This window comes from Coenobita brevimanus, chromosome 55, assembly GCF_032717465.1.
Source record: "Coenobita brevimanus isolate Jiangsu-jjx chromosome 55, ASM3271746v2, whole genome shotgun sequence".
Classification (NCBI taxonomy): domain Eukaryota; kingdom Metazoa; phylum Arthropoda; class Malacostraca; order Decapoda; family Coenobitidae; genus Coenobita; species Coenobita brevimanus.
The window spans coordinates 59,698,694-59,713,762 of record NC_137008.1 but is presented as its reverse complement, the minus strand read 5'-3'; the positions used below and the strand labels follow the sequence as shown (position 1 = coordinate 59,713,762).

The 15,069-nt window shown below is 45.4% G+C and overlaps 1 protein-coding gene across 1 annotated transcript in view; it reads left to right on the top strand.

Moving 5' to 3' along the window:
* LOC145401341 (atrial natriuretic peptide-converting enzyme-like) overlaps positions 1-15,069 on the top strand; it is a 175,734-nt gene that overhangs the window by 135,604 nt on the left and 25,061 nt on the right. The window contains exons 7-9 of the mRNA XM_080273666.1: positions 5,875-5,992; positions 8,461-8,549; positions 9,644-9,851. Of these exons, the coding sequence (XP_080129792.1) occupies positions 5,875-5,992; positions 8,461-8,549; positions 9,644-9,851 (415 nt within the window). The remainder of the gene's footprint in view (positions 1-5,874; positions 5,993-8,460; positions 8,550-9,643; positions 9,852-15,069) is intronic.

Sequence of the window (15,069 nt, the reverse complement as noted above, 5' to 3'; positions counted from 1 at the left end):
ATACTTCGCACTCCCAACACGTTAACGCTTACCTCTCACCTGACAGTTTCACAAGTAACACACTCCTTACTTCATACTAGCTCATACCATGCTGCTTGCCTGCAGTCATACTTTTCACACTCCCTTCAACCCACAGTGTCACCTTTATCACACTCCACTCACATCACACTCTCAAACTTGGGACACTTTACTCTCTTTAACACATGTAACGATTTCCTCTCTTTAATCCCACTCTAACCTACACACTTCACGTAACGCTGTCTTATATCCATCCCCCTTAGTTCACACACCTCACCCCACTTTCATTCACATACTCTCGCGTCACTGCAGTACCTTACCTCACCCTCTTGCACACTGTACCTCACCTCCACTGTTCACTGAAAACACTTCCCCCACACGTACATTCAGAAATTTATATGAATCAATATTCATACCCATGGTGTATGTATTATTGTGGCTAGCCTGTGCTGCACACCGGTCATAGGCGGGCAGCTGCATTATGCACGCTTAGACCATGTTTTACGGGTCCTGAAGGGCAAATGATCTGTACGGCCGAGGAATACAACTTTCTTTCGAGGAATACAACCCTATCCATTGCTTCACACGTGGATACAGGTGTTGAAGTCTGGGAATGAAGGATGAAAAGTGTGTGAGGAAATTTGTATTAAAGTTGTTTACGATATATAACACCCCTTTGAATGTTGGGGAGGAGATAGCATCAAAAATATTCTGGCAGATGTGGGAAAAAGTTTGGAAACATCTGGTCGAGAACCATCAAGAATGAAGTAACGAATACAACGTCGGATTCAAGATGTTAGAAGCAAATGTAAAGGATCTGATAACGAAGTATACTAACGGTACCACCCCACTAGTACTCCCAGTACCTTTGGCCACACCAGTACCCAATGACGCCTTAGTACACCTTGCACCCTAATACCGCACAACACGCCAGTACCACGCGACACCCCAGTACTGAACCTCACGACATCCCAGTACCGCACGACGACTCCCCAGTACTGCACCTCACGACACCCCAGTACACCCAACATCCCAGTACCGCCCCAGTACCCGGACGGCTGGTAATGTGATGGATAATTACCCTCGACGCCAAATACCGGAGCCACTTAAGACGCCGGGACGCCATTAATCAATTTGACGCATGTTATTATTCTCCATCACAGTCACTCCGCCACCTCACCACACCACTCCACCACACCACACCACACCATACCATACCATTCCACTCCATTCCACACCACTCCACTCCACTCCACTTCACTCCACACCACACCACACCACACCACACCACACCACACCACACCACACCACACCACCACCACCACCACCACCACCACCACATCACTCCACTGTGCCAAACCATGCCCACCACTCCACACCATTCCATACCACTACACCATACCTACCACTCCGCGCCACCACATCACACCTATAACTCCACACCACACTACACCATACCGCCACTCCACACAAAACCATTACCACACCACTCTACCACCATACCGCCACCAAATCACACGCCACACATTAGTGATGTGGTAAATGTGTGGTAAATATGATGGTCCACCATATCACCACCACACCACATATCACGCTACACCATTGCTGCGCCACCGCCATGCCAAATCACTACCACATCACCATCACGTGACATCACCGCCATACCACATTGCCACATCACCGCCACATCACACTATTACACACTGCCACATCACCACTGCACCACACTACTACTACACACTGCCACATCATCGCCACACCACACTACTACACACTACCATATCACCGCCACACCACACTGCTGCATACTGCCACACCATTGCCACACCACACTGTTACACACTAGCATATCACCGCCACACCACACTACTTCACACTGCCACATCATTGCTACACCACACTACTACAACACACTGCCACATCATCGCCACACCACACTATTACACACTAGCATATCACCGCCACACCACACTACTGCATACTGCCACACTATCGCCACACCACACTACTACACACTGCCATATCACCGCCACACCACACTACTACACACTGCCATATCACCGCCACACCACACTACTTCACACTGCTACATCATCGCCACACCACACTACTACTACACACTGCCACGTCATCGCCACACCACACTACTACACACTATCATATCATCCCCACCTCACACTACTGCACACTACCACATCACCGTGACACCAGTCCACCACTACCATATCCCCAGACCACTTCTCCAACACCACCACATAACCACTAATTCCCATCAGTTCCCCCAAGAGAACCTTCTGCCCCGCCCTGGTGTAACTGCACAGAACGGAAGCTTGTGTATCCTTTAAGTTGCGGAACTGTTTACATGTTGCCTGGCGAAGTATTTTAGAGTAATTAGGGTGGGGAAAAGGTTATTACAAAGATACTCCCAGTGACAGTCCTTCCTCCTTGACCTCCCATTCTTCTTCATCTTCCTTCCCTGTATTCCTACTCATCCTCCCCAGTCTGCCTCCCTTCATTTCGTCCATTCCTTTCCGTCCTCTGTCACTTTATTCTTCCCCATCCTCCTTCCTTTAATTCCAACCCTTCCTCCCCATCATTCCTTTTTTTATTACTACCTTTCTTCCCCATCTTCCCTCCCTTTATTCCTCCCCATTCTTCTTCCCTGCCGTTTCTGTTTATCCTTTCTAACGTCATTCTTCCCCATCCTCCCTCCCTTCATTCCATCTTAACTTGGCAAATGTATTCGTCCTCTTGCAGCTTACTCTCACGTTGCTCAATATGAAACAAAGGCAATACAGTACTGTGGCTGTGTGTCCTTGTCATAGCACGATATTCTTTTGCTAATCCTTTGACGCAGCTCAGCATTCAAGATGGGGAGGTGCCAGTTTTGACCAGCTTAACCCTTTCAGTCTGATGACATTATTTATTTTCTTGTTACTGCAAGGCTATTTTACTCAGGTTTGGAGAAAATGTTCGTACTGGAAATGACTGAAGGGATTAAAGAGTATAATGTGTAACAATCCCTTTTACACCTCCATCAGTCTTTGTATTTAGTCCAGGGAGCCCAACCTCACCCCCTCCCTTCTGACCTCTCGACATTTCATCCCCCACCTCGACTTTTATATAATGCATTTTTGCCCTGGTCCCCCCTCGCTCCTTTATGGCGCAACAATATACCTTGCCTAAGCCAGCCTTCTCTCTGTCCATCTTCCCTTTACGTTCTGTGTGTTGCTGTTTTCTTTCAGGCTCTTCCGTCTCATTTTTACTTTGATTTTTTTATTTACCACTCATTACAAGTCCCCAAACTCACAAGGAACGATGTCGCTGAAGATGAATCAGGAATGAGTAGAATATGGCGAATTAGTCGTAAGAAGGCACGTACAGGATAAAATCACAGTAACAGAGAAGAACAGTGATATGGTGACAAACGGGGTCATTCTGCTCTGTAATCTTTGTTTTTTCCTCGTTTTATCTCCTTGTGTTTTGTTCATTCTTTTTTTTTTTTTCCAAAACTTACTTGGTCTGTTTCTTTTATTCCATTCTCTCTCTCTCTCTCTCTCTCTCTCTCTCTCTCTCTCTTTCTGTTAACTAACTGATAGGATTGTAGATCATCTAGAATCAAGTAAATTACTGTATGGCTCACAACATGGCTTTAAACAGCATCGTTCATGTTGGACCACTTTAATTGAATACTTTCACTGCTTGCTCTTTGAATATGACCAGTGCCGGGCAGTTGATATTCTTTTTTTGGACGTCCAGAATGCGTATGATAAAGTGCCTTACAGAAGGTTGATGGCAGAAACTCGTGTACTAGGAATTTGGGGAGAATGATCTGCATGAATTGAAAATTGTCTCACTGTGCCAGTTGAATGGGGCGATCTCTGACTGGATATCAGTTACAAGTGAAGTTCCCATGGGCTCAGTTCTATGACCAGTATTATTTATCGTTTACATTGATGACATAGTTATAAGCATCGTGACTTAGACTGCAAAATTTGTGGACGGCATTAAGCCAGGAGGTAATGCCTTATCATTAGGGAAGACGAACTACGATAGTACTTGGTTAAAATAGAGGAGTGGTCATTGATGGCAAATGCCGTTCAACCTGGACAAGTGCAAAGTGATGCACATCGGTCATGCAAATCCAAGAACCATCTATTCTTTGTCAGGAAATGAAATCAGTAATGCTGACTTGGAGAATGATTTAGGTGTGCTAGTCAGCAGTGACCTTAAGCTCTCACACAGTGCACCGAACTAAAGGAGACATCACAGAGGCTTCTAGCTTATTTGAGGAAGCAGTTTAGGTACAGAAACAAGGATACAGCCTCTCTTTGTGTAGTTCTCTTGTACGGCCGCGTCAGAAATATGCAGTGCAGTTCTGGACACCGACCCTGAAGAATGATATTGCGAGGCCTGAGAGAGTTCAGGTGCGGGCTACTGAACTGATCCCATCCATCTGGCACAAGAGATGCCAGAGAGGGCTGCAGACACTGGGCCTCTTTTCTTTAGAGACTAGTTGTTTGCGTAGATATTTACGAGTAAATGAGGTTTTCAGAATCATTGATGGATTTGAAAACGTTTGCTGAATATGTTTTAGCCTGATCCAACCGTAATAGTAGATGGTTGTAGAGAAACTGCAGGTCTACCGTTTGCTTCTTTATTTGTGAAAGAGACCTTGTGCTCTAGGCGTATGGACATGACTTGAAGTGATAATATCACCATGATGCATTAGGCAATTTTCTTCACAAAATAAGATCAGTAGTACTTGGAATCGGCCAGCAACACAGCTTATTGACAGTTCCTCAGTAGAGCAGTTCAGGACTAGGTTAAACAAAGTTGTATTAAGGCCTGACCTTGTGACAGGTTGAACATATCTTCCTTTCCTGTAATATTTCCAAGTGTGGCCATTTTTCCTCTCTTAGGTGCACTTCCTTTTTTGTGTTCATTCTGCGAGTGGGAGAGGTTGGTGGGAAGAACCTTCATCTTTAGTAACTTTTCTCTTACTAGTGGAGTAGGAACGTACTCCATTGATGCTGCCTCTTCGGTATGGGTCGTAAGACCTTTCGAGGTACTACTTGTCCATTAACTCTCACTCTCACTCTCTCTCTCTCTCTCTCTCTCTCTCTCTCTCTCTCTCTCTCTCTCTCATTCTGGCACAGCTGTCCATGCTATCAATATTCTCACACCTTCATTTCCTCGGTAACTCTTCTCTTCAGCTCCCTCTTCTCTCCAGCCGGCATCATATTCTCTCTCTCTCTCTCTCTCTCTCTCTCTCTCTCTCTCTCTCTCTCTCTCTCTCTCTCTCTCTCCCTCTCTCTCTCTCTCTCTCCATTCCATATATCATTTTACCGTTACCTGTTTTGTCATTATCTGTTTTATTGTTGCTGATCACAGATGAAAAAATTATTGATACAACTAATCGTCATCATCATCATCATCATCATCTGGTCTTGTTTCTCAAATTCGCTTTTACTAGCGTTCGAATCACGTTTGCACCTTTACAGTTACAATTATTATGATCTTAATACACAGCCTTTATATGTATACTGTGAGGGGGTTAACAGGAATGAGATATTGAAATTGTTCCTATCATGAGAGGAGGGGTATCGGTGACAGATTAAGCCCTCAAACTCCTATAATCCCCTCTCAGTTAAATAAAATCGTGTGGTGTTAGCTGGAATAGCGTAATGGAGTTTTTCCGACCAATAGAAGGTCAGCTAGAACAAGTGACAAGAGTTACTACCACCATGAAAGAGTTAGCTGGTAAAAAAAAATGCAACAGTTATTCGAAACATGAGGCAAGTTGAATTAAGTATTGTTCCGAGCGTCAGTAGGTTATTTCAGCTTGTGTTGCAGGGTGTGCGAGGGAGCTGCGAGTCAAAGGGTGGCCTGAGAGGGTGTGTGATGGCGTGATCGACTGTGCAGACATGTCCGACGAAGAACTGTGCTCTAACTGTGGCTCCCGGGCGTTTAGGTGAGTTCCCCTTTTTATGTGTTTTCGGTTTTAGAAATTGTGGGACTTGGTGGTGACAGTTGAATGTGTACTCTCTCTCTCTCTCTCTCTCTCTCTCTCTCTCTCTCTCTCTCTCTCTCTCTCTCTCTCTCTCTCTCTCTCTCTCTCTCTTCCTTATCTACTCTAACTTTATGTATTGTTAATGTTTGCAGGGAATATATTTACTAATGTTTGGAGGTAATACAAAATTATAAACTGATATACTGATGTAGGCCCAGGCTTTGCTTACGATGATGATAATGACGAATATTGTGTTGAACTTGTTAACCTCTTCAGTACGATAGCGTCTTATATTTTGTTCTTGTTCCTAGACATATTTACTTATAGTAGGAGAGACTTGTCGAACTGAAAGGGTTACCTTGATTAACTAGTTCACTACATGTGTGAGTGCTTGAGTGTGTTTGTTTGTGTGATGAGAAACCGAATGGCAGCACTGAAAAATATGAGAGGAATACTTGTGAAGGGAAAAAACTAACATCATATTCATCATGCACATCATGACAGAATTAACATTTACCATGTAGACTAGTGGGACGCAGTAACTAACAGTTACTATCCACACATGGTGGGACGAAGCGACCAACAGTATCCGTGTACATATGATCGGACGAAAGTACTAACAGTTACCATGTACACCATGGCGGGGCGAAAACTTTTCGTTTGATTCCCATCAGCGAATCAGCCAAATATGGTTGCACCTGACTCTCTACTGATCACTAGGCTGCAAAAACTTCTTCAGCACCGTCAAGGCAGTATTCCTTTGATGAATGGGACATAGCTTTCCCTAAGGGGACGTACTATCCCAGCCCTACATTTTTTTCATACTTTTGTGTATTTCATGATAGGCTAACAGTTATACCTCAATCATGAACTTTTGGGGTGCGTGTATGCTGTACCATAATGACAGATACCGGGAAAAAAAAAAATGTATAGGGATGGGATTACTTGTTTTGCTGCATGATAAGTCAAGACGGAGGTTTGAATAGATTGGTGTTTTTATTATATTTTATCTTTTTTTTATTTTTTATGTCGTGGCTAACCTTCGCTCCATTTCTTGACCCTTGGTTTCTGGCGGCATACGACCGTGGCGGTTGCGACGCCAGTAATGTTTCGATCATTCATTCATTCATTCAAGAAGGAGGTGGGTGGATGTGGTAAATGAGTTTGTATGAAAGCAAATTATGAAAGTTGATGAGGCTAGAGAAGTGACAGGAAATGGAGTTGGCCCGAGAAATTATGCACGGAGAATCACATGACAGAGATATAGCGCCCCCTAACCCCCCCACCCCACCCGTTTTTTTACTCGGTAGTCGATATTTTGCTTCTATGGGAAATGATATGAAGGGCGTCTGTAGTAAAGAACAAAATAATATTATGTGTAGGTGGTTAAGCCTGTGAAATTAGTGAATGAGTGCCTAGTCCACATCACCAGGTAGGCCGTCGATACTTCTCCCACTTGTATTTTCTCTCTTTTCTCTCTGGACCCTTCCTTACCACATCCTTATGAAAGAAAGAAATATAATGATGATAGATATTAAAAGTAACGATGATGGTTGTAATGAGTGTGGTGATGCCGGTAAATAAGATGGTAAATGATAGTAATGAGTGTTTTCTTACTGGTAATTATAATGGTATTACTGATGATACTGATGAGTAATTTTGCAAGTAATTATGATGGTAATGATGATTTGTAGTGCTGTAGGTAATTATGATGGTAATACTAATCGTAGTGATGAGTGTGGTGTTGCCGGTAATTATGATAGTAATAATGATGATAGTGATGAGTGTAGTGTTGCAGGTAATGAACTAATAATGATGATATTGATGAATATGATGTTGCATGAAATTATGATTGTAATGAGTGTGATGTTGAGAGAAATTATGATGGCAGTGATTTGTGATGTTTGATGTTGCAGATAATTATGGTGATGATGGTAGTGATGAGTGTGGTGTTGCAGATAATTATGGTGATGATGGTAGTGATGAGTGTGGTGTTGCAGATAATTATGGTGATGATGGTAGTGATGAGTGTGGTGTTGCAGATAATTATGGTGATGAGTGTGGTTTTGTAGATAATTATGGTGATGATGGTAGTGATGAGTGTGGTTTTGTAGATAATTATGGTGATGATGGTAGTGATGAGTGTGGTTTTGTAGATAATTATGGTGATGATGGTAATGATGAGTGTGGTGTTGCAAGAAATAATGATGATAGTTCCCTCCTCTTTCACACTTTGTCTTTACTAGTAATGTTGATCCTACCTCACCCCACACTTAGCTAGGGAATATAAGGTCATGGTGATGATGATGATGATGTTTCAGGTGAGGTTCAGGTGGTGCTAATAAAGATGATGATGACAGCAGTGGGGGCATGATTAGTGATGATAATGATTCTGAACAGTGATGATGATGATGATGATGATGATTCAGGTGCGGTTCTGGCCCGGCGTGCGTGTCCCAGGAGCGGCGGTGTGACGGCATTGAGGACTGCCCCAATGGATCCGACGAGAGGGGATGCTGTGAGTCTATACTGAATCAGTTTAAACATTACCTAAGTCTGTTTTATTACTGTTTACTTTTTTTTCGTAAGTTTTTGTACTTTTTTCATGTTGATAGTGATAGGCTAGTTCGTAAAGCATTTTGAAATACTGCTTTTCCTTGTAGCTCCTTGACTCTCTCTCTCTCTCTCTCTCTCTCTCTCTCCATCACTGGCGGGGCAATTTTCTCCGCCATAATTCAGGTGGAGTGAGTGAGCATCGCCGCCTCGTCCCCAGAATTATCCTTTAAACCCTTCACCCCAAAGGACATTATTTTGCTCCTCCTGTTGCCAGACGATTTTATCTAAACTGAGTGAACCCCCTGGCGGTGAAGGGGGCTTGCGCTCAGATCTCGGAAGGTTTTCCAGTGGTTTGTAAAGTCATAAAGCAGACAAGGCATCCCTCAGAGTTAGGGATTAATGAAAGCCACCCGACAGACCCCTCCATCACGGAAAGTCACTCCTAAGATGAATAAAATCGTTTGAAGATAGCAAGAATTAAATGTAATAATAAATTTTCATCACCTTCCCTCACTTTATCCTCACTTGGCTTCACATCACAACTCTTCCCCATCTGTTTCACCCAGTCCTGTATTCATCCTTCTCTCTCTCTTTCTCCCATCACTCCCACGTCATCTGTTGTCGTGCTTGTTTTGCCCACTGTAATTCGTCCTCTTAGTTTTCTTCACATATTCTTCACCTCACGTCTCTCACTAATTCCTCCTTTATTCATCTCCTAACTTTCCCATACTTAATGTACTTTACCACCACTTGCCTCATCCATTCTTGATACATCCATCCATCCTCACTCTTCCTACACTCACCCGCCAGCTCCTTATCACCCTTTCACGGCTTGTCGTACTCATTCCTCATTCATCCATACCGCATCACTTTTCTCGCAGCTCCTTACTCAGCCTCCGTGGCACCCTCACTTGTCTCACTCATACCAGTTACATCTATCTCTCATCTCTTCCTACACTCACATCAACAACGCTGTCCATACTGCCTCCACGCACTACTCCCATATCCAGCCCGCCTGACTCTTCCCTCACCCGCTCACCATCCTTCCATCCACAGTGTCCCTCACGCCCACGCCCACGGACCACGAAGCCCTGAAGGAGCAGCAGTGGACCAAATATAACCGTGAGGGCCTCCTACGGTACACCGAGGCGGGTCTACCCTCGCGTGTGTGTGTGGACAACATCAACAAGACCCTCACCACACAGGAGGCACACCAGCTCATACACAACATGGCGGAGGTGACCTGTGACCTCCTCTCCTACGGGTACGTCATGTGAGAGAGAGAGAGAGAGAGAGAGAGAGAGATAGAGAGACTGTTTATTTTAATTTTGAGTTTTGCATATTAAATCAGAATTATAAAATTAATAGTGTGTCCGATAGGTCAGTATTCACCTACATATTTGCTTCATATACCTCACACTCCATTATCTAAGTTGCCCCTGCTCTTCAAACTAATTCTCGTATTTTATTTTCACCTGTCTCCATTAGTCTTTGTTTTTCTTCCCCCCTTCCTTATTCACTCTGTTGGTGATTTCTCTCTCTCTCTCTCTCTCTCTCTCTCTCTCTCTCTCTCTCTCTCTCTCTCTCTTTCATTTATCCATTGTTTTTCTATCCTTGAGTTCTCTTTTTCCTCTCTTAGCCAGTCTCTCATTTCCTTTATCTCCTCTTCATTCCTCTCTTGGCTGTCCAATTTTCCTCATTTAAACAGGTACGGTAATCATTTATTTTCTCTTGTCGTTTTCCTTCTATTTTTCTTTATCTTACTATTGTTCTTGCTCTTTTTATGATTTTCTTTCTTCTTTACTTTCGCGCCTTCCCTTTCACTTTTGGATTTTTCTCTTCCTTCCTTCTTCCTCCCATCTTCTCGTCCTCTCTTCGTAATTCCTTTCTTCTGCCCTTTCCCCCCTCCTTCCCTTTCTTCCACTTCTCATCCTCCCTCCTGCCTTTCCTTTTCCCAACCCTTCCTTCCTCCATTATCTCTCTCCCTCGTTTCCTTTTTCATACCTTTCCCCCCTCATTTTCGTCCGCCCTCCTTCTCTCCCTCCCTCCTTCCCTTCCTCTCTCCTTCCCTTCCTTTCTCTTCCCTTCCTTTCTCCTTCCCTTCCTTCCTGCTTCCCTTCCTCCCTCCTTTCTTTCACTTCTCTTTCTCTTCCACTCTATCTTTCCTCCTATCCCTTCTTCCCTTCCTCCCTGCTTCCTTCCTGTCCTTCTTCCTTCCCTTCCACCCTCCTTTCCTTTCCATACTTTTCTCTTTCCATATACTTTCACCCATTACTTTCACTACCCTTTTTCCTTTCTCATATTCTTTCCCGTCTTCCCTCCTCCTCTTCCGCCTCCTCTTCTTCGTCCACACTTTCCATCCAACACACTTTTTTTCCGCCATCTTCTTCATCTCCCACTCCTGCCCCCTTCTCCCTGTCATTTTGCCTCCTTTTTCTCCATTTACTTCTTCCCCTTTATCACATTTTCCTTATCTTACTTACCTACAATTTTTTATTTTTCCCCTATTCAACACTCACCTTATCGCTTTTTGAATCTTCACCCACGTCTTTCCTCTCTCCCTCCCCATTTTTAAGAATTCCCTCTCTTCGCCTCCCACGACTACTTACCCTCCCTTTCCCCATCTTTCTTTCCCTTTTCCATGTCCCTTCTCCTTTCGTTTTCTTTTTTTATCCCCTGTCTGTCTCGTTGCCGCCCCTCCACTCTTTTACCCCTTCCAGCTCGTTTCTTCCTTTCTCTTACCCATTTTTCTTCCTTCCTTTCCAACCGGTCTGTAGTCATTGCACCCTTCCATCCTTCTCTCCCTTCGTTCTACCCTTCCTCCTCTTCCTCCCCTTCCTTCTACCCCTCCTACTCTTCCCTCTACCCTTACTCCCTTCCTTCTGCCCTTCCTCCTTTTATCCTCTCCCTCCCAATCTGCTTATGTGCCACAGTGCCTTTCATTCTTCTTACCTACACTGCTTCACTGCCTGATACTTCGCTAACTGCTTCCCTCTCTGTCACCCTGCCTCCATTCCTACTGTCTTTCATTCAGTCCTCCTTACTTCCCTTACTGCTTCCCTACCTCCCTGCTGGTTCTCTGCCTCCATTCCTGCCTCCCTTACTGCTGACAGCCTCCATTCCTCCCTTCAGTCTTGCCACCTTACCTCCTTCTTTACCTTCATTCCTGCCTTCATTCTTGCCACCTTTCCTCCTTCTTTACCTTCATTCCTGCCTTCAGTCCTGCCTCCTTTCCTCCTTCTTTACCTCCATTCCTGCCTTCAGTCCTGCCTCCATACCTCCTTCTTTACCTCCATTCCTACCTCCTTTCCTCCTCCCTTACCTCCATTCCTCCTTCTTTACCTCCATTCCTGCCTTCAGTCCCGCCTCCTTACCTCCTTCCTTGCCTCCATTTCCACCTTCACTTCTGCCTTCTTACCTGTCTCTCACCTCCGTTCCTTCCTTCTCTTTTGCTGCCTCCTTGCTTCCATTCCTTCCTCCTCCTCGCATCCATTCCTTCCTCCTCCTTGCTTCCATTCCCTCCTCCTCCTTGCTTCCATTCCTTCCTCCTGCTCGCATCCATTCCTTCCTCCTCCTTGCTTCCATTCCTTCCTCCTGCTTGCTTTCATTCCTTCCGCCTCCTTGTTTCCATTCCTTCCTCCTCCATGCTTCCATTCATTCCTCCTCCTTGCTTCCATTCCTTCCTCCTCCTTGCTTCCATTTCTTCCTCCTCTCATCCTTCATTTCTGTTTCCCTGACTGCCTCTCTGCCACCATACCTCAGTCGTCCCTTGTCTGCCCTGCCTCTCCAGTCTACCCTCTCTCTCCCTATCTAGTATCTGCCCTGCCCCCTGTCTACCCTGAATGGCCCTGCCTAGCTCTCTCTCCCACAACCTCCCCCAATTCCAGGAAGGTGATGGAGCATCCGGCCTAATGATCTCCGTTTTCCTTCATTCCCACCCTGCCATTTTATTCCTACCCTGCTCTCCCTGTCTTCTCTTATCTCAGTTTCTGTCTCACCTACCTGTCTTTCCTATCTTGCCCTCCTTTCTCCACTCCTACCTTGCCCTCCTGTCTTCGCACCTACCGTCTCCCCTGTTTCCTATTCTTCCTCTCCCTACTCTTATTCTGCCTCTCCCCTACCTACTATTCTCCCTGTCTCCTGACTCCTATTCTGCCTCTCCTTACCTCATGTTCTGCCTCCCCCAGCCTCCCATTCTGCCTCCCCTGCCGCCTGTTCTGTCTCTCCCCTGCGTCCCATTCTCTCTCTCTCTCTCCTGCCCCTCCGCTGCCTCCTACTGTGCCACCCCCCTGCCTTTCCCCTACCTCGTATTGTCACTCCCCTTCCTCCTATTCTGCCCCTCCCCTTCCTCCTATTTTGCCTTTCCCATGCCTCGTACTCTGCCTCTCCCCTGCCTTCCATTCTGCCTCCCCTTATCATTTCATCTGCCTCCCCTTGCCTGCTATTCTATCTCCCCCTTGTCATCTATTCTGCCTCGCCTCTGCTTCCTATTCTGCCTCTCTTTGTCTCCCATTCTGCCTCCCTCTGTCTGCCTTCCCCAGCCTCCTATTCTGCCTCTGCCCTGCCACCCATTCTGACTCCCCCTGCCAACCTTTCTCGCCACAATCTTTTCCAATTTCAGTGTGGTGATGGAGCGTCCCGCCAAATGAGCCCCGTTTCCCTTCATTCCCCCATAAATTCACCCAATATGAACACTCCCCCACCACCCAATTATTTATCACCCAATATTTTGACAGTCCCAGAGTCCCTTCCCCACCCTTCCTTCCACTCCCAGGCCGTCCACACCCCCACCTACACCAAACAACTTTCTCACTCGCTGCCCCCCTTTAACTTCCTCCCCCACCCCCACACCTACACCAAATAACTTTCTCACTCCCTGCCCCCCTTCCTTCCCAATCCCCCCATCTCTCCCAAACACCTCTCTCACTCCTCACTCGTTTCCCCAACCCCCAACACCTCTCTCGCTCCCTACCCCCTGCCCTCGAATCCCCATATCAAACCCTCACGTCTCCCAGTTACACTCCTTAGCCTCCCCAGACCGTCCCCTCTCCCCCATTCATCCATACCTCCATATACCTCAGACACCCCCACTCACTCCCTGCCTTCCCGGACACCTTTTTCTATCAATTCCCAAACTCCTCCACCAGACATCTTATCTCCCCATAGCTCTCCACATTCCTCCCTCATGTCTCCCTCTTCACATAGGCTATTAGCGCCGTCCCACCCCCACTTGCACATTTTCCACTATGTCATACGCACATTCTCTCTCTCTCTCTCTCTCTCTCTCTCTCTCTCTCATGGCACAGAGAAGACAACTAGCCCAAAAGTCTAACCCTTCCACATATACTTTTGATGATTTTCCTTCCCTTTTAAATCTGCTCTCCTTATCACTGTCAATCCTATTACTAAAACTGAGAGGACGAAGGCGTATACAAACTCCCACTTTTTTGTGATTATTTATGGGGCACTTGGGAAGATTGGATTCGGTTAGCCTGCATACCACGTTTCATAGCGCATTCAGCAGCGAGGTAGGAAAGTAAATGCACCCTTCTTTCACTATGGGTGTAGCAGATGATTCATAAATTCAGTTCTTGTTGTGACTCCCTCCTGCTTGTTTCATTACTGTCTTTCTCTTGCCACTGTCCTCATCTTTGTCCCATTTTCTCCGCTGTTGTAATTGTCCCTTGCCTCTTTATACTTCCTGCTAACCTACCCATTCTCCCTGCTTACCTCTTTGTTTCCCGTATCCTTTGTCCTGCTTATATCTCTGCCCTGACCCGTTTTCTCAGCCATCCTGCCTCGTCGTACTTTCTGCTTTTCAGTTTAATACTTTGTTTACATACTTAATATCATGTTCTGTCTTGCTGGTACCTGCTATGCCCCCTTTTTCCTTGCTACCCTGTCGTTACCTATGCCTTGTTTCTCTGTTTAACACCTTGCATACCTACATAATCCCCTGTCCCTTCCCTTGCTAAGTATCCCACACTGCCTCACTTCCTCTGCTACCCAGTCTCCTTATACCTCCCATTTGTCTGTGCTACCTCTTTCATGATCGCCTTCCTAATCCTCATTCCTATCGCTTGTTTACTGTTACTTTTAGCTTTCCCCATTTTCTCAGCTAGCTTGTGTATTCATTAAGTACAGTTATTTTTTGCAGTATTCTTGCCACACCCAGACCATTTTATTCAAGTAAGGAGAGCCCCTTCTTAGTGGAGGAGTTAAAGAAAGCCGTTTCTAGTTCAAACCGTCTCTGAAGCTTAACAAAATCATCTGGAGATGACAAGGAGAAATAGAATTTACCTTGCTAAAAGGACTAAACTCTTATCTGCTGAACTGTTTACCTCACACTCAGTTGAATTAATCGTCTGGCGATAGCAGGAAAAAAAATACGAGGAAAGAAATGAATGTGAGAGAGATAATCTTCTGTCTTCCCCCAGCTTTATTCCCTAACCTGTACCTTCACACTCTCTGCAACCCTGTTT